This window comes from Saprolegnia parasitica (assembly GCF_000151545.1).
Source record: "Saprolegnia parasitica CBS 223.65 unplaced genomic scaffold supercont2.52, whole genome shotgun sequence".
In the NCBI taxonomy this organism is placed as follows: Eukaryota; Oomycota; class Saprolegniomycetes; order Saprolegniales; family Saprolegniaceae; genus Saprolegnia; species Saprolegnia parasitica.
This window is the reverse complement of record NW_012156446.1, coordinates 202,136-223,079: the sequence shown is the minus strand read 5'-3', so window position 1 is coordinate 223,079 and position 20,944 is coordinate 202,136. Positions and strand designations below refer to the sequence as shown.

The 20,944-nt window shown below is 61.6% G+C and overlaps 11 protein-coding genes across 11 annotated transcripts in view; 6 read left to right on the top strand and 5 right to left on the bottom strand.

The window, feature by feature from the left end:
- Nucleotides 1-412, bottom strand: part of SPRG_20899 (hypothetical protein) — a gene marked incomplete at both ends in the record, with an annotated part of 1,793 nt that extends 1,381 nt beyond the window's left edge. Inside the window, 2 exons of the mRNA XM_012349341.1 lie at nt 61-98; nt 147-412. Of these exons, the coding sequence (XP_012204731.1) occupies nt 61-98; nt 147-412 (304 nt within the window). The remainder of the gene's footprint in view (nt 1-60; nt 99-146) is intronic.
- A 317-nt stretch (nt 413-729) lies between these two features.
- SPRG_10193 (hypothetical protein) lies at nt 730-3,945 on the top strand (the record flags this gene model as incomplete). The annotated part of the gene is made up of 11 exons (XM_012349338.1): nt 730-1,174; nt 1,226-1,629; nt 1,672-2,183; nt 2,229-2,397; nt 2,445-2,832; nt 2,874-3,053; nt 3,098-3,219; nt 3,264-3,371; nt 3,413-3,576; nt 3,619-3,775; nt 3,823-3,945. The coding sequence occupies exons 1-11, from the start codon at nt 742-744 to the stop codon at nt 3,943-3,945; spliced, it is 2,760 nt and encodes a 919-aa protein (XP_012204728.1). The 5' UTR covers nt 730-741.
- On the bottom strand, nt 3,917-4,919 carry SPRG_10192 (hypothetical protein). Its single transcript, XM_012349337.1, has 3 exons — nt 4,288-4,919; nt 4,111-4,240; nt 3,917-4,067 (listed from the first exon to the last, which is right to left on the bottom strand). The coding sequence occupies exons 1-3, from the start codon at nt 4,896-4,898 to the stop codon at nt 3,954-3,956; spliced, it is 855 nt and encodes a 284-aa protein (XP_012204727.1). The 5' UTR covers nt 4,899-4,919; the 3' UTR covers nt 3,917-3,953.
- An 879-nt stretch (nt 4,920-5,798) lies between these two features.
- Nucleotides 5,799-7,225, top strand: SPRG_10191 (hypothetical protein). Its single transcript, XM_012349336.1, has 4 exons — nt 5,799-5,847; nt 5,895-6,094; nt 6,135-6,256; nt 6,300-7,225. The coding sequence occupies exons 1-4, from the start codon at nt 5,811-5,813 to the stop codon at nt 7,186-7,188; spliced, it is 1,248 nt and encodes a 415-aa protein (XP_012204726.1). The 5' UTR covers nt 5,799-5,810; the 3' UTR covers nt 7,189-7,225.
- Nucleotides 7,175-8,814, bottom strand: SPRG_10190 (hypothetical protein). Its single transcript, XM_012349335.1, has 10 exons — nt 8,778-8,814; nt 8,606-8,725; nt 8,451-8,558; nt 8,241-8,406; nt 8,076-8,197; nt 7,804-8,035; nt 7,645-7,747; nt 7,420-7,599; nt 7,336-7,378; nt 7,175-7,292 (listed from the first exon to the last, which is right to left on the bottom strand). Exons 2-10 carry the CDS (start codon nt 8,645-8,647, stop codon nt 7,221-7,223), a joined length of 1,068 nt encoding a protein of 355 aa, XP_012204725.1. The 5' UTR covers nt 8,648-8,725; nt 8,778-8,814; the 3' UTR covers nt 7,175-7,220.
- Nucleotides 8,815-9,820: 1,006 nt separating this feature from the next.
- SPRG_10189 (hypothetical protein) lies at nt 9,821-12,348 on the top strand. The gene has a single exon (XM_012349334.1). The coding sequence runs from the start codon at nt 9,829-9,831 to the stop codon at nt 12,301-12,303; it is 2,475 nt and encodes an 824-aa protein (XP_012204724.1). The 5' UTR covers nt 9,821-9,828; the 3' UTR covers nt 12,304-12,348.
- Nucleotides 12,349-12,470: 122 nt separating this feature from the next.
- Nucleotides 12,471-14,552, top strand: SPRG_10188 (hypothetical protein; the record flags this gene model as incomplete). Its single annotated transcript, XM_012349333.1, has 11 exons — nt 12,471-12,644; nt 12,688-12,801; nt 12,849-12,931; nt 12,980-13,012; nt 13,057-13,232; nt 13,275-13,399; nt 13,444-13,532; nt 13,576-13,690; nt 13,735-14,034; nt 14,084-14,196; nt 14,240-14,552. The coding sequence occupies 11 exons, from the start codon at nt 12,471-12,473 to the stop codon at nt 14,550-14,552; spliced, it is 1,635 nt and encodes a 544-aa protein (XP_012204723.1).
- A 164-nt stretch (nt 14,553-14,716) lies between these two features.
- Nucleotides 14,717-16,041, top strand: SPRG_10187 (hypothetical protein; the record flags this gene model as incomplete). The annotated part of the gene is made up of 3 exons (XM_012349332.1): nt 14,717-15,118; nt 15,170-15,339; nt 15,390-16,041. 3 exons carry the CDS (start codon nt 14,717-14,719, stop codon nt 16,012-16,014), a joined length of 1,197 nt encoding a protein of 398 aa, XP_012204722.1. The 3' UTR covers nt 16,015-16,041.
- A 912-nt stretch (nt 16,042-16,953) lies between these two features.
- SPRG_10186 (hypothetical protein) lies at nt 16,954-17,756 on the top strand (the record flags this gene model as incomplete). Its single annotated transcript, XM_012349331.1, has 2 exons — nt 16,954-17,238; nt 17,449-17,756. The coding sequence occupies 2 exons, from the start codon at nt 16,954-16,956 to the stop codon at nt 17,716-17,718; spliced, it is 555 nt and encodes a 184-aa protein (XP_012204721.1). The 3' UTR covers nt 17,719-17,756.
- On the bottom strand, nt 17,727-18,369 carry SPRG_10185 (hypothetical protein; the record flags this gene model as incomplete). Its single annotated transcript, XM_012349330.1, has 3 exons — nt 17,727-17,945; nt 17,998-18,156; nt 18,223-18,369. The coding sequence occupies 3 exons, from the start codon at nt 18,367-18,369 to the stop codon at nt 17,727-17,729; spliced, it is 525 nt and encodes a 174-aa protein (XP_012204720.1).
- Nucleotides 18,370-18,727: 358 nt separating this feature from the next.
- On the bottom strand, nt 18,728-20,939 carry SPRG_10184 (hypothetical protein; the record flags this gene model as incomplete). The annotated part of the gene is made up of 2 exons (XM_012349329.1): nt 18,728-20,795; nt 20,905-20,939. The coding sequence occupies 2 exons, from the start codon at nt 20,937-20,939 to the stop codon at nt 18,728-18,730; spliced, it is 2,103 nt and encodes a 700-aa protein (XP_012204719.1).
- Between the last annotated feature and the right edge of the window lie 5 nt (nt 20,940-20,944).

Below are 20,944 nucleotides of genomic sequence, written 5' to 3'. Positions count from 1 at the left end.
CCTCGGGGTCGTACGGAAACCCGCTTGGCCCGTTGCCGTCGCCGCAGTGCGGGTGCTCACCCGGCATGGTGAGGTTGAAGACGGCCTTGATCTTGAGGCTAGATAAATGTCGCCGTGAGCAAATAGAAAATGGCAAGATGCGGTACCGTTGGAATTGATCGGCGATGCGGTACGTCTGCATGAGTCGAGACGACGGGCGCATCATGCCCAAGATCGAGTCGGTCACCCAGTCGGCGTGAAGCCCCGCGACCGGACTGTCCGTCTTGAGGAGCGCGGTGTGTTCGCTGCAGCGCTTGCATTTAGGGCCGCCGCAGAAGCGACACTTGATCGTGAGAGATTTTTCCCACTCACGCGGCCCCACTGTCATCGGGAGGGCTGTCGGCCGCGTCGGCGTGCGCGGTGGGCTCGACATGCACAATAATTTCAAGTGAAACCCACGCGAAACCGCAGATCAAGGGAATAAACAATCTTGCGGCAGATGGACGACCATGACGGCCTCCCGCTGCGCCCGCGGGGCGCCAACGTCGGGTATGAGATTACGCGTCTCGAGGCTGTGGACGCGCCCCACTGGCAGCTCCAAGCATCGACAACCGAGAACAACCACCTCGCTGTGTTTTCCTCTCTGGAAGCGTATGCTGCCACGTCATATGACATGTGGCGTGATAGGTTCACTCTAGGTACATGCACACGTCGCTGGACGAGCTTCACTGGTACCATGGAGTGGGCAAAGCACTCGTTGCGATGGCCATGGTCGACCTGCTCCTGCGGCGCCTGGACCCTGTCGTCTACGGCCCGCTCGTCGCATTTGCGGCGCCTACCCACACTTTTTTACAAGAGCTGGCGCAGCAGCAGCGAAAGCCAACTGTGATGAGGTTGCAGATTCCCGAGATCTCGCCGAGACGGTCGCCTCGCGCGTCGCCGCGGCCCGCTGCGCCGTCTCCGGTGGCGCTGCCTCCGAAGCGCTTCATTGAGCTGCCAAAGACCGAGGTTCATGTGCTCGAAGTCGCCGTTTACCTCCGCAGCGTCCTCTTGCAGTTGGTCGCCAAAGACGCGCCAAAGAAGACGCTTCCGGCGCCGCCTCTCGACGCGCTGCAGGTATTACGCCATACCAAAGTCCAGTTGCGCCAAAAGCAGTTCTTTCCCGGCCTTCTCGTCGCCCTGCCAGCGCGCCACGGTACGCCATGATTCTCTTGCATACGCATGCATCAACTGACCAGCTCCGTAGGCACCAAGGCAAAGAGCAGCTTGAACGGGCTCGAGGCCAACCTGCACCAAGTGTTTTCGACGTCGATTCTGTGCATCCACGACGTCATTCGCAGCATCGGAGTGCACAGCGCCGAGCTCGCGTCCTGTGCCTTTGGCCTCCTCGGCGACATCCTCGTCGCGATCCAAGCCTACCTGGCCGAGGTTGCCGAGCATCGCAAGGTCCATCGCGCGCGCATCAAGAGTCTTCGCGTCCGGCGCCAGGAGCTCCGGGCGCAGCTGACAGACCTCGATGCCTTGGCTGCCAACGCGGCAAAACAGTCGATTGCACTGGCAACCGTCTTGAGCAACATCGAGGCCGAGCACGCCGCGCTGCAACGCGAGTGCGACTGGCACAAAACGTCGCGCGACCTCTTCATCTACACAGTACGACGCTTTGCCACGGCGATGCAATCACATTTTTCGTAGCTCGAAGCGCTGCATACGAGCGCGGGCTTGCCACCGCAGATGTTGGTCACGGAAGACGGCGCGTCGCGTGCCCTCGCAGCCGGCAGCAGTCTCTGGCGCACGGCCGACGTCGAGAACATCAAGTACCTCGGGCATCTCTTGAGTTTGAGCCGCAGCTATGTGCACTTGTTCCTTCAAGATGAGGCGCCCGAGCCCGAGCCGCGACCACCGCATGGTCGACGCAACTCGATCAATGCCCGTCCGGCGCGCAAGTCGATGCCGGAGAGAACCGAAAATCTCAAGCAGCATCTGTTGAACGTCAAGGCCAAAGACAAAGCGGCAGCACCAGTGGTCGACACCGAGGAGCCAGCGGGCGACGTCATGCACCGAGTGACGCACGCCGAGCTCCTCGTGCTCTCGACGATCCAAGACAGTCTTCGCGCCGCGGAACGGTTTACGGCCTTGGCGCACCGTCGGCAGCACCTTATACACTGCGACGCGTCGACGCAGACCCACAGTCCTGCAACGACTGTGTACGTACATGAGGCCACGGCGTCGGTGTCACTTGCGCGATGTAGGTCCTTGATGCTAGCGCCGCCCCTGCGACTGCGCGAGCTCGTCGCGCGCAAGCTCCCACCAGTGTACCAGTCGGCGCTTCCGAGTCTGCCCGACGACGCGCCGTTTGTCGCCATGGGTCGCGAAGAGCTGTTGCGAACCATCGCGCAGCTGTTGGCAGCCTTCGACGAGGTTTCAGCGTCGACGATTCACAGAGGGGGTGCGATCACTTTGCGTAGAACCAAACAGCGTCCCTTGTCCTCTCGAGCTTTGTACCGCTGTACTTTTACGTGCATCCCAAGCAGACGGGTTGTCCGCAGGTCGAGTGCGCGCGCTTCCTTCTCTCGCTGCACCACGAGACGTCCGGGCTCCACGTGACGAATCTGCTGATTGTGTTTGCGGCGCTTCTGGAGCTTGGTTCGACGGCGCTGACGCTGCCACGGCGCGGCCTCGACGCGTTCCTTGCCGCCCGGCGCACGTGTCTCGGGCATGCCGTCGCCAAAGGCCAGGCCAGCCTCGGGTCCACCGACGTCGTCTGGGGCTTTACAAAAGAGAGAGACGCGCACAGCGGCAACACGCTGCTGGAGACCGTGCACCGCGCGATCCACGCGAGCTCGCACCTGCTCGGTAGTCGCCATAGTCCACCTCTGTCAACTGATTTCGAGTAGGGGTGCGCGAGAAGCAGTCGCAGATCGCTACGAACAAGTCGTTTGTCGTCGGCTTGGCCGTCGAAGCCGACGGTGTCGCCGAGGTCCAGCGCACGCGCGTGATCAGCATCCAGGCGGGGCTCCTCTGCATCATGCAGGTGTGGATCGAAGAGCACCACTTTGTCTTTCAAGTGCTCACGAGTATGGTTGATCGTCCGTTGCGTGGTCCTCATGCTGCGTATGAGATGTGTTCCAGGCCGCGCTCGGTCGACCTGACGGAAGTCTGGCGTTGGACGAGTTTACGACCATTCTGGGCTACATGGACCCTCTCTTCACCCCCACGCGCCTCACAAGTGTCTACATGCAGGTGTGCCTACCCTCTTTGTCATGATACCGAGGGTAAAAGCGTAGGCGGCGGCCCTCGCCGAGGGTGCGAATGCACTGGGCGAAGCCACAGCGCGCGACCTTGTGCGCGTGCTGTACGCAAGCGATCTCTTCACTGAGAGCAAGAAGCACTGGGTTGGCGTGGATAGATGTGTCTGTGTGCTACGTTCGGATAGGTGTACACGCCGCCAATGCAGCTCTCCAACCAGAAAGCTTGGGAGGACGGACCGGGCGGTCTCAAGGCCATGTGGAAGATCGTCCGAGAGCGCCTTCTGGACAAACTCGCCGAGCTCAACGCCGACCAGATCAACGTGGCGCTCGTGCACACGTGCTTTGAGCGGTGCGTCGCTCAACGGTCTGGCTGCTGTAAACGTTGCCATAGCTTCAAGAAGATGGAATTGCTTCTGGTCCAAGCCGAGAAGGCCGGTGTGTTCGACAATAACATCGTGGCCGTTGCGTGGTACGCCTTCCACTTTCTGCAGCAGGACGTCGCGTGGACCGCGCACGTGATCACCAAGCAGCAGCAGCACAAACCAAAGGTCTCCACCCAACACAGTATCTGTGTCCGAGCCGCAGACTTGTGTAGAAGCACCACGCGGCCCATGGCGCCGCGCAGCGCTGGGACTCGACCCGGCGGCTGGCCAACTTGTACGAGTACGTGACGGCCAAGGACCGGCGCGGGTCGGCGCAGTCGACAGTCGAATCGTAATACAGTCTTTAAAGCTCGGTCGCGACTTCAAGGTGGTTTTGTACAAAGTACGGCGTCCGCTTGCGCTTCTTGGTCGGCGTCTGCATGAACGACTTGATCGACTGCGTGCCGGCGGGGGCGTCCTACACCGGTTGACGCATCGTTTGGGGGTAAGACGGCGCTTACCTCCTTGTCGTGGGGCCACTCGACCGCGGCCATGCGATCGAGGTACGACTCGAGCGTGCCCCAGCTAAAACGCAGGATATTGGGGTAGCCAAAGACGCGCTCGACGTGGGCCGCGAGCCACTGCTTGGTCCTTTCGTCGCAGAGATTAGCACCACTCAGTCGTAGGAGATGTAGTACTTGGGGTCGCTGGGGTAGCCCGACCCATAGTCAATCGGTAGCTTCAAGCTCGCGTGCTCCCATGTCCACTCGCTCACCTCGGCGTCGCGCGTGACCTTGGCCGCAATACTGGCCGCGGACACGACCTTGTAGAGGCTATCGGCCTTCTTCTCGACTGTGAACGTGATCGCGCCGCCGAAGCGCTTGGTCAGGAAGGACTGGTACCAGCCCGGGTCGCCGACCGTGTCGACGTACACGTGCGTGAGGCGGACGCCGGCCTTTTGCACCGCGAGGATCATCTCGATGGCGGCGTCGCGCGACATCTCGTTGAGGTTGCGCCGGCGCGTGAGCATGTTGTGCGAGATCTCGGCCGCCGAGATGGACCGCGTGACGTACCCGACGTCGGCCGTGGCCTTGATCTTGGCGAAGAGCTGCGTGCGCGAGTCGTGCGAGAGCGCTTTCGAGTCGTCAAAGCCCATGGCGCGCATGGTGCTGTCGAGGGAGACGGGCCAGTAGGCCGCGCCGTAGACCATCGGGCCCAGAATCGGCCCTCGCCCCGCCTCGTCGATGCCCAGCATCACGTCGGCGCCGTCCAAGCACGACGCCGGCACGCGGCTCGTCGTCAGCACCATCGTGTCGCTTGGCCAATAATGATCTTGACGCACTAGCTGGCGTAAAGATCGTCGAGATTGTCAAGATTGTCAAGAATGCGTGGAAAATGGCGCTCGTCCAGCAAAGGGGGAGGAGGTAGCACTACAGAGGGGTGAGTTGCTACGCTCTACGCCGTAGCAGGAGTGCAGTGCAAAGGTGTGCTCCTCTCGTCGCCAAAGGATCGGTACCTACACATATCGTACGTCTGCATCGGGCAGACGATCCAGCGTCCTCTCGTGCTACAAAGGTTTATCCCTTGCAGCAAAAGTAGGTGTACACTCGCAGAAAGGAGTTGTTGTTAGCAGACGAGCGCGTGCAATTTCAAAGGGCGCCACTTGATGAGCTGGTTGATGAAGAGCGAGAACTTCTTCGCCCACTTGGTCGAAATGACTGGATTGCCACGTCGTGTGCCTGCCAGCGAGCAACGCCCGAGTGGGTTTGTCTTGGCGATCTGAATCGGACCGTCCGCTAACATGCGTGCTGTCATGATGCTGGAGCCAGTCTCGGTCCACGTCTTAGCGTCAGATACGACCGGTGACGGTCACGTAGCGCGACAAACGTACGCAGCCTATCCGACTCATGAGTCCCGAGCTCGCCGGACAGTCCAGCGACGCTGTGCTCGCTCGCCCAAAACAGCGTCATAGAGTGCCTGGACGACTGAGCTCCAGTGCGCAGACCAACACAATATCTTCCCACGCTTAGATTCCCTTGCACAAGACCGCCACCGACGAGATGCGCTGGCCGCGTGCAATCAACATGTGTTTTGAGAACGATGGGCTTTATGTCATATACGCACCTATTTTCCTATTATAAGCACCTTTTGTCGTAAAAGGAGCACCCAAACGACCTGCGCACATCGCCATGTGCCACAATCTGGCTATCTTCGAGGAAGCATGAAGCGCGTGCGAGTGCTGGAGCGGGTCGCCGGCGGTAATCGGCCATGTCGATGGCTGCGCCGAGGGCTAAAACGGCTGTAGTCGTCGTCTTCATCGGCGTCGTCTGCGGGATCCTCGCCCTCTGCGGCGTCTTCAAGTCGTCACCGACGCCAACGTTCGACGACGTCGCGCCGACCGCCAACAACGACGCGGGCAACACGCGACCGGGCAACTGCTCGAGCGTTCCGCCCGGGAAGCGCGTCGTCGCGTACTGGAGCTCCGAGATGGCGGGCTGCGAATCGGTGCGCCACGCCTGCCCCACCTGCGCTCATACTGATGTAGCTTCCCGACGGCGTCACGCACGTCGTGCTCTTCGCGGCGACCGTCGGTCCGAACGGCGCCGTCGCAACGTCGCTCCAGGCGTCGGACGACGTTGTCAACGCCTGCCTCTCGGCATTGCACACGTACGGTCTTGTCTCGTGGACCAGGACTGAGGATACACTGTAGACGCTGCGTGGACGTGCTTGTCGGGCTCCACAGCGCCAACACATCCGAGCTCATTGCGTCGCCGCCGGCCCAGGTCGCCGACGGTGTCTCGACGCTCCTTGGCAAGTTTGATTTTGACGGTGTCGCCGTCCACGACGAGTCGGACGCGACCTCCAACTACACCAACGACGGCGTCGTCGCCTACATGACGGCGCTCTCCGACGTCGTCCGCCCGAGAAACCTCACGCTCACGTACGACGCGCGCCTGTTTGAGGCCGACGCAAGCGTCTGCGCCGAGTCCAAGTGCTTTCCGTCCGGCCTCGTCGCGCTCGTCGACTGGGTCAACGTCTTCGCGTTCAACGCGGCGAAGGACGACGCCGAGGCCAGCGTCGTGTACGCGGCCGCGCTCTCGTCCGACGGCGTCTTTGCCAAGTGGACGGCCCTCCTGGGCGCCGCGAAAGTCAACATTGTCGTCTCGGCGGCCGGCAGTGCGTCGTGGGGCCCGGACCTGAGCTTGGCGACGATCGCGAGCTACACGACCTTTGGCGGCGCGGCGGGCGGCGTCGGCGTCTGGACCGCGTCGCAGGACATGTACACCGAGTACCCGGTGCTGAGCCACGTGCTCGACACGCGCCAGGGGTTCCAGAGCGTGCACACGGCGCCGCCAACCGCCGTGGCCACGCCCCCCAAGGCCACGAAACCCCTCTCGGTGTTTTGCCGCAGCGGCATCAGCTACACGGTCAAGACGGGCGACGCGGCGTGGTCCATCGTCACGAGTGTCTGCAAGAAGACCACCAACACCAAGTGCAGCCGCATGGGCATCTGGCTCTACCGGACGAGCTCCCTCGACCTCTGTCCGAGCGATCTCGGCACGGGCGACAAGGTCACCGTCTGCTGCGGCGTCAACTAGCACGTGCATTGACTCACGTTAAGGAAGCAGCGTCAGCACTTTGAGACGGTCGCCAACCGCGATCGACGCGCCGTGGAGCGTGACAACGTTCGAGCCAAAAAGACCTACGACGCGTCAACTATCAAACTATCAAGCGTTTGGATGTACGTCGTTGGCGCGCTTGTTGAGGAACGCCAGCTGCGCGCCGTTGCTACACCAAACGTGAGCCATGGTACATGGACACCGTCGCACCGAGAGGCGAGAAGGGCCGACTGCAGCGCGGCGCCAGCGTCGTCCTTTTCGCCCGTCGCTGGGTTCACGGAGGGCATGCTGCAGCGCGAACAGGGCTTGACGTTCTGGAACCGAACGGATCCGATCTCAAAGCAGTCCCAGACGTCATCGGCGAACGCCGGCGTCCCCGTCATGACAATACTACAAGGGACTCGCATTCCAGAGGTAGGAGAGGCAGGAGCGTACTTGGGGCGGAAGCGAGCCATCTCGACGGGGTGCTTGGCGGCGGCGCCCAATGCGTCGATCGACGCCTGGCACGCAATCAGAATCGGGTACCCGTCCGCAAACGCTACATAAAACATCCATTTCGTCCTTTGCAAAGAATGGACAGATTGTCTGTTATACCTGTGGCATGGTCCGGTGCAAAGGCGTCTTCGCACGGGCGATGGCAGCCGTCTTTGAAGCGGACCAGACGCACGCCCGGGACGTTGAGGAACGTTGCGGCCCACTGCGCCGCCGCGTCGCCTTGGTCGACGCCCTGCATGTAGTCCTTCCAGACGCGCACACGGTGCTCGACGCCCGACCGCAGCACCGGCACGCAGAGCGGCGGCATGCCTGGCGCCGTCAGCGTCAGCGCCTACGCCGAGCGTGAAGCGTGCCCTTGTATTGTACGATACCTCGGCGGCCGTCACGTCGACCTCCGGCGCAATCAAAGCCATGCTCGGGTGCTTGCGCTGCGAGAGAAAGGTGCCTTTGGCGTCAATGAACATCCACTGGCGGTCGCAGCGCAAGCCGATGGCTACGGTTGAAGGTCGCAAGGCGTCCAGAAAGGAAAGACGTACGGAGCACGGCCGACGACGCGAGGCGGAGGCCCTTGCACGACTTGATCGGGTACACGTACAGGTCTTGGACCGTCGCCGTCACGACGTCGTCCGACGCGACGGTGACGCGCTCATGCGTCGCCGTCTCGAGGGCATACGCCTCCTTCGCCGCATCGAACGCGACGACCTACCCCGGAACATTCGTCTTCGGGCACGACGCAAGACCGCTACCGTGGCCGTTCCGTGGCGCGCTGTCACGACGGGGCAGTTGGGCGGGTATGCGTTCGGGCGCGCGGCTTCGGCGTCGAGAGCAGCGGCGCGGATCGTGGGCACGAGCGTCTAGTTGGAGAGAGCTTGAGCGCACGCCACGGGCGCATGGGTAGTACCGTCGGCGCGCCCGTCGTCGGCGCCAAGAGGCGGCTGAGCATCTTGGGGATAAAGTACGTGACCGCGAGCGAGACCACGCACAGAAGAGCGACCGCTTGCTCGATCGGGACGTACTGCGTCTATCCACGGCGATGGCGTGAACGCGAGAAGCGCCAAAGGTTTGGATCCTACAAGCAGGCCAAGCGGCTGGCCCACGAGCGCGGACGTGATGGGGTGTTCGTGGAGCGTGTCCAAGATCATGCGTGTGTGCGCCTCGCGGGCCGCAATGGCCTACGCAGCATGGCACGACGTTGAGCATCAAAACGTCGTACGTCGACGGAGCGAGCAACTGCCGCCGCTTGAGCGCGTACTTGGGCAGCGTGCGCGTCTTCGGCCATGCAGCGCGCAACGAGCGCAGCAGCAAGCGCGGCGCGGACGACCATTGCTTCGTCTTCCGAGCCAATTCCAGAGTGTTCGGCAAGATACAGGCAATCTGAGAATTATCAAAATCAATGTATTTGCCTGGCGTGGGCCACCTGCACGGCAGCGCCTGGCGTGTTGCGATTGGAACGAGCTAGAACCGCCGCCGCTTTCCTTGCAGCAACCACGCTGCCGGCGGTAGCTCACTTAAACAGCTCGCGTCGGACCAAGGTCGTGTTTCGACCAAGACACTCTAAATGCATTGCACAATACCTAAATAAAACGCCCCTGGGTAAGTTTTGCCTATAAACCCCACTGCTGCCGGTCATACTCGCTGCTGCATCCACTCAAGCGGGTGAAGGCAGCACGAGGCGTATCTACGTGCGGAAGCCCTTGGCCAAAGGTTTCATCGCGCTGTCTCGGTTGGTGTTGAAGGTAGGTCGTCCATTACAATAGATAAAACTATAAAATTGTCGGACTGTCTCCGTTGGGTTGATCGCCAGACGTTGAACCCGACGCAGGCCGGAGCACGGGCCAGAGGGAGCGGAACGCGGCTTGGTGTATGGACGCCGTCGTAGGCGTCGACTAGAGGAAGCCGGAGAGCGTTGTCGGCAAGGTCACGCCAGAGGGACCGTGACTGCGTGGAGCGTGCTCCCTCTCTCAGTGGCGACGCCATCAAGCTGGCAAAAAAGGCGCCAATATATCCGGATGCGGCGGCTCTCTGCCTGCGATAGCACTTGCTGTTTGTATGATCGAGTTTAAGAGTATCCGGATGTTGGTGATAGAGGGACCGACCGGGAAGCACTCTGGGGTTTCGTGGTCGATGAGGGAGCACGAGGCCGAGCGTGGCAGCGTCGACCAGCCGCGGCCCGCGATGAAGCAGACCGGCATGGCCGACTTCCTCACCAAGGACGAACAGGACGCCAGCGCACCGGTCGCGCCCACGAGCCCCGTCGCGGTGACACACCGATCCAACTCGCTGAGCTCCATCTTGAACGACGACGACGGCGGCGATGAGCCGCAGGTTGACGTCTCGGACCCCAAGTTCTCGCCGCATGTGGTCGACCTTGCGTTCGTCGCGCAGCTCGAGGCCGGCGCCAACATCGACGCCAAGTGCCAGAAAGACTTCCATTGGTACGCGTCCAGCGTTGTCGCCAAGACGCCCGAGTATGTCAAGGTGCACTTCGTGGGATACGGCCCCCAGTACGATCGGATCTACTACGAAGACAGCTACGACTGCCTCGCGCCCGAGGACATGTACACGCGCGACGCCAAGCGCATGTCCAACAAGTCGCGCGTCGCTCCGTCGGCAGAGTATCTGCTGTTCAAGGCGACCGGCAAGCCGCTGCCGGCACGCAAACCCATCATCACGCGGCCTCTAAAGGTGTCCAAGCCAAAGGCCGCGCCCAAGAATCCGCAGCCAAAGAAGAAGGCGCTGCCCCGCAACGTCGACCTCGAGCGCATCGCCGACATGCGGCCGCGTATAAAGCGCGCAGCAAAGGGCGACGAGGTTGAGGCGCCTCCGCCTCGCGTTGTCTCGAGCGCCGAAGAAGATGAGGACGAGGACGACGAGCCGATGCCCAAGAAGACCAAGATGGCCTCGAACGAGCCTGCGACTCCCGCGTGGCTATCGACCGGGCGCTCGGACGAAGAGCTTCGAGACGCTGTGTTCTTAGCTGCCACTCGGCGCGCGGCCGACGAGCTCGCAAACCCTCAGCCGATGATGCACATGGACAAGGAAATTTGCGCCAGCTGCGTCCAGGTCGACGACGAGCAGATGAGCGACCTCGTCTACTGCGATGGACCTTGCTGCCGCGTCTTCCACCAGTGCTGCCTCGGGCTCGACGACACCGACGTGCAGTCGGCCGAGCCCTTCTTCTGCGACGACTGCAAGAGCGGGCAGCACGACTGCTTCCTCTGCGGCGAGCCTGGTGCGTACAAGCAGAACCTGCTGCGCTGCGACCTCAAGGGCTGCGGCCGCTTTTACCACTTTGAGTGCATTGTCCGGGACACCCGCTTCGACGTCGACGAGCGCTCGTTCCACATCAAGTGTCCGGCCCACCACTGCTGGACGTGCGACGTGCGGCGGACGAAGGACGCGAACCTCATGCAGTGCCTCAAGTGCCCGACCTCGTACCACCCGGGCTGCATCCCGCCGAGCGCCCGCTACAACAACGTCGCGACCATCTGCGGCAAGCACAAGGACCCGCTGCCCGACGTGCCGCCGCACTACATGGGCGGCGACATTGTGCATCGCGACGGCAAGGTCCGGTTTCCCGAGTTGTACCTCCCCAAGGACACGCCGCTCTTCGACGACGCGAGTGCGCTCCTGCACTTCCGCCTCAGCCGCGCGATCCTGGAAGAGCACAACGCGCAGCCTCCGCGGTACCAGAAGCTCAAGCGCAACCGGTACCTCTTCAAGCCGGGGAAGAACCCGGATCTGAACGACATGCCGCGCTGCGTGTGCACGGAAACCTGCGGCGACGACTGCATCAACCGCGCCATCTTTGTCGAGTGCGTCGGTGACGGCCGCGACGGCAGCGCCAAAATGTTCAACTGCAACCTCGGCCCTGGCTGCGGCAACCGCGCGCTGCAAGAGTGCAAGATCCCGACGACCGCCGTCGTTCCGTGCGGCAGCAAGGGCTTTGGGCTCAAGACGCTCGCGCCCATCAAGGGCGGCGACCTCGTGGTCGAGTACGTTGGCGAGGTCATCAACGAAGAGATGAAGACGAAGCGGCTCGGCGAGCTCCACGACATCAACTGGTACATCATGGCACTCGTGCCCGGCCGCATGTACATTGACGGCCGCTTCAAGGGCTCCGAGTCGCGCTTCATCAACCACTCGTGCGACCCCAACTGCCACCTCCTCATCTGGGACGTCGGCGAGCACAAGCGCATTGCGATCACGGCGCTGCGGGACATTGAGCCCAACGAAGAGCTCTCGTACGACTACCAGATGGAGACGACGGCCGCGTCGGCCTTCACGTGCTACTGCGGCGCCGCGACGTGCCGAGGCACGATGGCGCCCGACGACCTCAACAACACGAAGGAAGAGAAGGCGGCCAAGAAGGCGGCGGAGAAGGCGGCCAAGAAGCCCGCCAAGAAGACCAAGAAGCGTCGTGTGGCCAAGGCGGCCGAGCCGACGACCAGCGGCGAAGCCTCGGACGACACGGACGAGGCCGCCGTCAAGAGGGAGGACGAGCCGACGCCCAAGGCCGAGACGGCGTGCGATAATGACCCGATGGGCCAACGAGACGTCGAGACTGCAACCAAGGCCGAGGCGCCTTGCGCAATATAGTCCATAGACGCTTTGGCAGTTGTTATAATGGACAGATTGTACACATCTACTACTAGTACATGGCAAGAGTGATGGTGCCCCGGGGCACGTACTCTTGGCCAATCACAACGTTTGATCCAGCGATGCCGGGGTTGACGGACGCATCGCTGGCCGACCTCGCGGGCCACATGCGCGCGCTCCTGCGCGACGGCGAGGCCCAGTCCGTGGCCGCGCTCGGCAGCCTCCTCTGCTCGCAGGCCCACGGCTCGCAGCAGCAGCAGCGCCGGCTCGACGAGCACCCGGCCATCTACGCGCTGTACGCGGACGCGCTCGTCGCCAAGGCCGAGCACAAGCGGGCGCTCGTACGACGCGCCGCCTCTGCGCGATGGCTCACTGCTACGATAGCGCTATTTTGGCATGTACCTCTCTTCGCCAAGCGCCGGCGAGGGCACGACCGTGCGCCTCACGATGGCCAAGTGCCACCGCGAGCTCGGCGATACCGAGGCCGCGCTACAGACCGTACGCGCATCGTGGCTGGTCGTGGATTGTGACCCTTGCTGAGTTAGCTCGAATCGATTCCTGCCTCGGCGCGGACGCTCCCCGTGCACATGCTTCTCGGGAAGCTCTTGAAGAGCCAAGGCCAGTTCCGGTACATGGACCTTCCATCGACCATGACCTCATGCATGCGCTGTGCTAGGCGCGCCGAAGAGAGCTTTGCCGCCGTTCTCAAGTCGGCCGCGATCTCCGATGCGTGTCTCAGACGATGTCGCGTAGGCTGAACCCGTTTGCGCTGGAAGCGTCCATGGCCCTCGCCGAGGTCGCCGCGCAGATGGAAGTTGAGCGCAAGCCGACGTCAAAAGGCTACTACGACCGACTGCCGCCGGGCGACACCGAGTGGCTCGAGACGCTGCCCGTGGCGCACAACCATGTGCTCGGCCACCGCCTCCACGGTCCGCGCATGCCTGCTTCTGACTCTGGCTCATGCTACGTAGCCGGCCTTGAGGCAATCGCGGCGCTGGAGACGCAGTTCGGACTGAACGTGTACTGCACGCTGCAGAAAGCCAAGCTGCAAGCCGACCTCGAGTGGCACGAGCTCGCCCGCGCGACCTTTGGACGCGTACGGTTGCTCGCTACGATTCTATGCTATCAACGGCCTCGTAGGCGCGGCAACTGGACCCAACCAACGTCGACGACATGGACATTTACGCGCGCCTGTTGCGAGATGCGGGGAGTGCGCCGCCTTTGAACCAGTGGGTGTTCTAGTTGCAGTCCATTCCTGACGGATCTTCGTAGCCTTGTCCAGGACCTCTTTAGCATCTCGATGAATCGTCCCGAGCCGTGGCTGGCCGCCGCCTGCTACAGCGAGCTCAAGACCGAAACCACCGCCGCGCTCCAGCTCGTCGATCGCGTCCGTCTCCACTCCAGTATCAACTTGATACGAAAGAGGTGTAGGCCATTGTCGTGGACCCGTCGTTTGCGCGGAGTTACGTGGCGCGCGGGCGGCTCCTCCTCGCGATGGACCGCCCCGAGCACGCGGTGGCAGCGTTTACCACCGGGTGTCGTTTGGAGCGGAGCCTCGAGGCGTACGAAGGGCTCGTCGAGGGCTACTGCGACCTCTGCCTCAAGGGCGACGACAAGTACCTCGACGCCATGCACGCCGCGCGCCTCGCCCTCCTCCTCGCACCGCAGACCGCCCGCGCCCTTGTCCTTGTCGGCAGCGTCCTTTCGCTGCGACCCGACCGCCGCGACGAGGTTGATATTGACTCGATACAGACTTGATACAGCGCTGAATACACCGTAGGCGCGGCGCACGTTTGAGAAGGCGCTCGCGGCGAACCCCGAGGCCCTGCGCGCGCACTTGGGCCTCGTCGACCTCTTCATCCAAGACGACAACCTGACAGCCGCCGTCAACACGTACCGCCTCCTGCGGCGATGGAACGTTATACTAGACATGTAGGCTCGAGGGGCTCGTGGCCAAGACGCCGCGCGATGTGCTCTTCGCCAAGCTCGGCGACGTCTACGTGCTACGGCGCGAGTACAACGTCGGGCTGCAGCACTACCACCGCGCGCTGAGTCTCAACAGCAATCTGTCAAGTGCGCTCGTGGGTCTAGACCGCGTCGAGAAGCTCCTGCGCGGCGAAGACCCGGACGCGGGCTTGAGCACGATCTCGGCCCTGGACGACGACATGGACGAGCCAGAGCTGTACACGGACTCCCCCTCTGACTTTATTTTAGTTCGTATTAGCAAGGTGGTAAACCCCTTCAACTAATAGGGGTGGAATGTAATGCAGGGTCGTTGAATTCAAAGAGACGCGTGATGACGCCACGCTGCCGAGCGTCAACGCATCCGATGATGACGCCCCGTCTTGGATTACGACAAACAGCTGTTGGGTCGACAGTCATTTTCTCTCATTTTCCAATTGTCTTGAGCAGGATGAGCTGGACCTTCCTCCTGTCGGCGCTTAGTGTAGTCGTGCTGAGCGCAGCGTGGATGCGCCACTGGGCGCCGACGCCGTCGGTGGACCCGTCGACGACCGCGTGCTTTTCCAACGACTATTACGAGGCGCGCGCGCTCTTCCGGGCCCGCGCGAGAGCGGCCCACGCCGAGCTCCACGCGCTGCCGCTGCCAGGCGCGAATGAAGGACTTACGATCGACGTGGCTGTCTTGCGGGGCTCGGACCCGACCGCGCTGCTTGTGCACCTCTCTGGCACGCACGGCGTCGAGGGCTTCGCCGGCAGCGCGATCCAGGCCAAGCTGCTGGCCGACGCGTCGTCGCTGACTTCGGGCCCGACCGTCGTCTTTGTTCACGCGGTGAATCCGTTTGGTTTCGCCAAGGTACATAGATAGCATCTGCTTGGAAGGTGTCGTTGACCATGTCCATGGTAGCTCCGGCGCGTGAACGAGGCCAACGTCGACCTGAACCGCAACTACTTGACGCCCGAGGCGTTTGCGGCCAAGCGCGCAAGCGACCCGAACGCCGCTGGCTACACGTCGCTGTCGCCGGCGCTCAACCCGCACCACGCGGCGCACTGGGCCGACGCGTCGTTTCTGCCAGCGTACGCGGTCGCCAGAGAGGGCTTATTGAGCTGACAGTACGTACGTGTAGGCTGCTGAGACACGCGCTGCACAATGGCTCTGAGAGCGTCAAGCGAGCGATCGTGTCGGGCACGTACCACGAGCCGCAGGGCATCTTTTTTGGCGGCTACGAGCTCGAGGCCAGCCACCGCCTCTTGACGGCCTTTTTCCAGTCGCAGTTTTCCAATAGCCACGTGAACCGGATCGCAATGCTGGACGTGCACACGGGCCTCGGGCCGCGCGGGTACGACACGGTGCAAGTGACGTCGCCGAGCATGCCGGTGACGGAGACGGTGCTCCGGACGCTCTTTCCGGACCATGACGCGATCAGCGACTCGAACGCGGACGCGACGGCGCTCTCGGGCTACGACGACGCTGGCGGCTTCGCGGTCGACGGGTACCTCTCTCTTTTTCCGGAGACGCCGGTGCGCCTCGGCGTGACGCAGGAATTCGGCACCAAAAACATGATCGACGTCCTCGTGAGCCTGCGCCAGGAGAACGCGGCGACGCACCATGCGCCCGAGACGCGCCTCGAAGCCGCCAACGCCCTTCGCGACGCCTTTTATGTGCACTGGGACGGCGCGTGGAAGAAGGCCGTCCTGCATCGCGGCGTGACGCTCTTCCACCAACTTCGCACCAAGCTTAGCGATGTCTAGTCTATCAGTGGCGTGGTAACAGACAACATGTACATTGTCTGTAGTAGTATTAAATGTACGCACGGCGGTGGCGGCGGCAAAGGTCGTTGCGGTACGTCCACTTGGTGCAGCCTGGCACGATGCACTCGGCCGAGATGGTAGCGTGGCGAGCGCACAAGGTCCCGCAGGCGTCGACTGTGCAGCCTTCAAAGAGGCACCGGCGAACCGAGCTGCGACGAAGATGCGTTTGCTGCGAGTTCAACGTCGGGCGGCTCTGCGTCGTCGTACGTGGCATCGTCTCGATCTCTTGGCACAAATGGAAGTCCGAATTGAACTTGCGCCCTCATAGGTTTTTCCAGCGTACTAGTAACCTTTACCAACGCTTTTACAAAAAGGCTCAAGAAGCCTCTTCGAGCTAGTAGAGAGAAGGGTACTTTCCATCGAGACATTGCGTAATGGATGCGATGGTCGAATCGCTCGGCTTGCTGTCGAGCCGTCGACTGTAGGGCTGGAAGCCTGCACTCGATCGGTTCAAATACACGACCTACAACTACCCTAGCATGATAGCAGTAGAGCCTGAGCCGTTCGGTTGTCGCAATTATTGAATAACTCGGACGTATTGTAGTTGTAGTGTCCGTACGGCGCAAATGAATGGGCTCACCTGGGGCTCAAGTGTGGCCGCGAATCCCCACATATTAAACATGACTAAATAAGGCTATAAATGGCAAGTGCCATAGTTAAGAAATTTGTTATAGCGCGCGCTGTACGCCTCGCACGCCGACGTGAGGCAGCGCATTGTGCCCTTCAAAGTGTCATCTAGCACCACAGCACGTTTCGGCGAATGCGTTTTCAAACCTGATTTGGCCGATCAAGTGGCCTCGGCGACGCCGCCGCCGGCAAAAACCTCTCATATATCATTATAAATCAAAACAAAGAGGTATTGTGAGACATATTGTCACGATGCCAGGGTGCAGCCACGTGCGCCTGGTGCGCGCTGGGCAGGCGTCGGCGCGGCCGTCGGTGCTCTTCGTCAACGGCTTCAACTCGACGTACACGGCGTCGCGCAAGGTATCGCGGCTCTCGACCTTCGTCACCGAGGAGCTGCACACGACCTTTCTAACCTACGACCACGCCGGTCACGGTCCCGCGCCGGCCACGCCGCTGCGAGACGCCACGCTGACGCAGTGGCGAGAGGACCTGCGCGCCGTCGTTGCGTGCGAGCGCTGTGCGGGTGAGGCGCCGGTCGTCCTTTTGGGCTCGTCCATGGGATTTCTTTTATCACTTCTCGTCGCGTCTCAAGTGCCAGCACGCGTGGCTGGCATCCTCGGTGTCGGCGCCAGCCTCGGCTTGGAGCGATTCTCTCTAGAGTTTGCTGTAGCCCAAGCCAATGGGTCCATAGCAACGGACGAAGATGGCGTTGAATATTACCGCCGACCATCGATGTATGCTGCAGAGGGGTACTACCCCATCTACCGACCACTCGTCGACTCGATTGCCACGCATGCGCTGCCGCCCAAGGTCGCGTGCCCCGTTGCACTCGTCCATGGAACACACGACTCGGACGTTGGCGTCGACGCCGTCGGTGACTGGGCATCGGCGCAAGTTATGCAAGGCGCGCCCGTCTCGCTGACGTGGGTGCCCGGTGGCGATCACCGGCTGAGTGCGCCCGCGCACTTGGACGTCATCGAGCTTCAGCTGCTCACACTCTTTCGTCACGTAGGTTAACACGATAGCTATGTAAAATCGGACAAAACGACGACGAGTTTCTTTTCGAAAGCCTTCTGGAGATCTGGGATACCAAGGATGCGTGGGGACGACGCCGCGGCCAGGAGCCGCTTCATGGTGACGTCTTGCCGGTACGTCACGCTGTTGCCGTTGATGACGGCGATGTGACCGACGTCGTCTTCGACGGGAAAATACAAGCCCCACTCGGTGAGGCCGAGCACATGGAACTAACTCGCCGGACACGAGGCACACGAGGCCGTCGGTGGCGAGGTTCCCCACCTCGCAGCGCTGCGTCGTTGGGAGCTTGACGCGCGTGATCTGACGCGCAACACTTGGCGGCACGGAGAACGTCGAGTCGCGCAAAATCACCTCGAGCGACGACGGTGGCACCGTGGGTTGTACGTGCACGCTGTCGTTTGAGCGGTGCTCTGCCGGCGTCTAGAGGTAGGCGGCGATGCTGCCGGTCTGCGTCGAGCGCCGCCAAACGACCGAAAGGAGCACAACCACGAGTGGCGAGGCCATTGGAAAGACGCCAAAGAGGCGCCAGTAGAGCGTTTCGAAGCTCATCTGCGGCGTGTACGCATGACAGATCGAGTTGGTGTAGTGGTGAACGACGACGCCGGTCCTGCGGTAGCCGGAGATGAGGCGCATGCCCTGGTTGGTCACGTACAGAGGAACGTAGTAGACCCACACGACGGGTGCGCCGAGAAAAAAATGTTTTCGGCTACCGCAAACGCGTAGGCTGATCAGAGAAGAAGTCCGAGAAGCCGCGAGAGACGTAGGAGAAGAAGGGCGCAGGGCCAGATGACGCGCATGATCGACATCAAGTTGAGCAGCTGCGTGCCGTACGATGAGCCGTCGGGCCTTGGAATTTTGGTATATTTCAGGCTTGGTTCCTACAGCTACATTGTCCACTGATACACTCTTTCTTGCTACCAAAAGTCGCTCGTCGGGTATCAGATGCTGCTGCATACAAAAACCTTTCGCCATTTGGAAAGGACATTTCAAGTTAGTATATATCGGGGATGCCGAGACAGGCCGGTCGTGACGTGATCCGCGCCAGTGATTCGATCGACACCGCGGCGTCAAAGGCGACGCGGTTCCCTTGGTCGATGACGGCCACATGTCCGAGCTCGTTGACGATGGGCGACGATACGCCCCACTCGGTGATGCCCATGGCGTGGACCTTGCCGTAGACGAGGCACACAAACCCTTCGGCTGCGAGGTTGAGCGACTCGCAGAGCCGAGAGGGTGGCAGCTTGGCGCGCGTCATCTGCAACGCGATTTCTCGCGGCGTCCTGCGCGTCGATAGCATCAGGATTGTGTGCACGCGCGACTCGGTGGCCGTAATGTCTAGCACGCGTCTGGACAAGCGGTGTTTGAGCGGCGAGAGCACGAAGACAAAGATGCTGCTGCTGTTGGTGACCTTGCGCCACACGGCGTCAATGAAGATGGTTGTAAAGGGTGACAGAATGGTGAAGTAGCCGAAGAGCTGCATGTAGAGCGTGAGACACGAGAGCTGCTTGGCATAGACGTTAGAGATCGAGTTGGTGTAGTGGTGGACGATCGCGCCGGTCCAGCGGTAGCCCTGGAAGAGACTCATGCCCTGGCTCGTGACTTGCACGGGAATGTAGAGCCACACAACCGGTGCGCCGAGAAAGAAGAGGTCCTCGGTCATCGCAAAGGCGTGTTGTCGCCCAAATAAGATCTGAAGGAGCCGCGACGTGAGGAGGAGGAGGCATGCGCACGGCCAGATGATGCGCGTGATCGACATGTACTTGAGCGCGAGGAGGAAGAGCGACGGCCCCGAATAGATGACTTGCTGGCAGTACATGACCACATCCTCCGTGCTCGCGACGGCCTCGGCCGAGAGCAACAGCAGAACGAACAAGTTGTGTCGCTCTCGCTTGTGCAGCACCAAGCCCATGTGCCGCTGCCGCAGCCAGCGAAAGAGCGGCGTGCGCTGCCGCCAGTACACGAGCGCGATCGGGTAGTAGATCGAGGTCACGCGGTAGTAGGTAATCACCGCCAACAGCGTCAGGCGATACGCGTCCTTGTAGCCGAGCCGGATTTGCGTCAAGTCGCCCTCCGAGTAGTGTTTTGTCGTCACGAGCACCTTGCCGTCGGTCGTTGACGTCACGTCGTTGGCGTCGGCCGTCCTCGTCGTCCGCGCGGTCCACGGCGCCGTCGTATCGCCGTACCACGCCGATGTCGTGATGTGCGTCGCCGTGCCGCCCACGTGCAAGTCAATCGCGCACTTGAGGAGCGGCTCAAGGCTCAGCACGGGCGGCAGGTACGTTAACGCGATGCTTGTAAACGCGAATGGGCCAGATGTGTTGGCGACGAGCACCTCTTGGATACCAGACGTCCGATTCAGAATGTAATACCCTCCAAACTCCTTGCACCACTTGGTAGTCTCGGTCTGGCTCACGCGGTGGTTGATCACGCGCCCATTGGCTGTTGTGATCGTGTCGCACGCAAAGCTGTCGCCTTCGCCAAGCATCTCCAGGCACGTTCGATCTAAAGAGCTCGTCTGGACGGACCACTGCGTCGACGCAAAGCGCGCAGGATCAGGAATCTCGATGCGCTCGCCGGACGGAAGCGTGCAATTGCCAAAGAAGTTGCCAATGTGCTGCGTTGGAGCCTTGTCAATAGGGTAGTACGACCGGCAGGTGGCCCCCGAAAGGGACCCGGTACCGTAGACGGGTAACTCAAAGTAGCAGTCAAGGAATGGGCCGTTAAGTGAACAGACGCGCGACGAGACGTTGTTGAAGGTGTTGGTGACCTCGAGCTGCCACACGACGTACTGGTTGTAGCTGTCCATGTAGATGTAGTAGCCGTAGAGTGTCTTGATCGGATCGAGGAGAGAGTTGACGGTGATGCCGAGCCACGCAAGAAATGCGAAAATCGCGAGCGGCTGCAGATGGACGTCATGTACATCCTGTGTTGTCGGTGCCGCCTTGGCGCGGTCCGTAGCTTTGGTCACCTCGACGTGCATGGTTACGTTGAGGCGCCAAACGCGCCGTTTCGCGGTGGTATTTTCAGACTGGTACCCGTTCCAGCCCGCATAGCAATCACTGCTGGCAAGTGAGTGCGAGCATTGAGCAAGTCGGGGGGTTGCGCCAATCACACCAGTGCCAAGTTTAGAGTCCTTTAAGCGGTGATCAAGCGGGGCTGTTCCGACACGGTGTCCGGGGAAAGGCGGCGATGTTGCCAGCCATCGATC

Excerpts from the sequence above, each read along its gene's own strand:
- SPRG_10192 (XM_012349337.1), bottom strand. The coding sequence starts at position 4,898 with ATGGTGCTGACGACGAGCCGCGTGCCGGCGTCGTGCTTGGACGGCGCC. Across the intron at positions 4,241-4,287 it reads GGCTACCCCAGCGACCCCAA|GACCAAGCAGTGGCTCGCGG; the intron begins GTACTACATCTC and ends CTGCGACGAAAG. Across the intron at positions 4,068-4,110 it reads AGTGGCCCCACGACAAGGAG|GACGCCCCCGCCGGCACGCA; the intron begins GTAAGCGCCGTC and ends CAACCGGTGTAG.
- SPRG_10191 (XM_012349336.1), top strand. The coding sequence starts at position 5,811 with ATGAAGCGCGTGCGAGTGCTGGAGCGGGTCGCCGGCG. Across the intron at positions 6,095-6,134 it reads AGATGGCGGGCTGCGAATCG|CTTCCCGACGGCGTCACGCA; the intron begins GTGCGCCACGCC and ends ATACTGATGTAG. Across the intron at positions 6,257-6,299 it reads TGCCTCTCGGCATTGCACAC|ACGCTGCGTGGACGTGCTTG; the intron begins GTACGGTCTTGT and ends GATACACTGTAG.
- SPRG_10190 (XM_012349335.1), bottom strand. The coding sequence starts at position 8,647 with ATGCTCAGCCGCCTCTTGGCGCCGACGACGGGCGCGCCGACG. Across the intron at positions 8,036-8,075 it reads TCGACGTGACGGCCGCCGAG|GCGCTGACGCTGACGGCGCC; the intron begins GTATCGTACAAT and ends CGCTCGGCGTAG. Across the intron at positions 7,379-7,419 it reads TCGGCCCTTCTCGCCTCTCG|CAACGGCGCGCAGCTGGCGT; the intron begins GTGCGACGGTGT and ends CGTTTGGTGTAG.
- SPRG_10189 (XM_012349334.1), top strand. The coding sequence starts at position 9,829 with ATGAGGGAGCACGAGGCCGAGCGTGGCAGCGTCGACCAGCCGCGGCCC.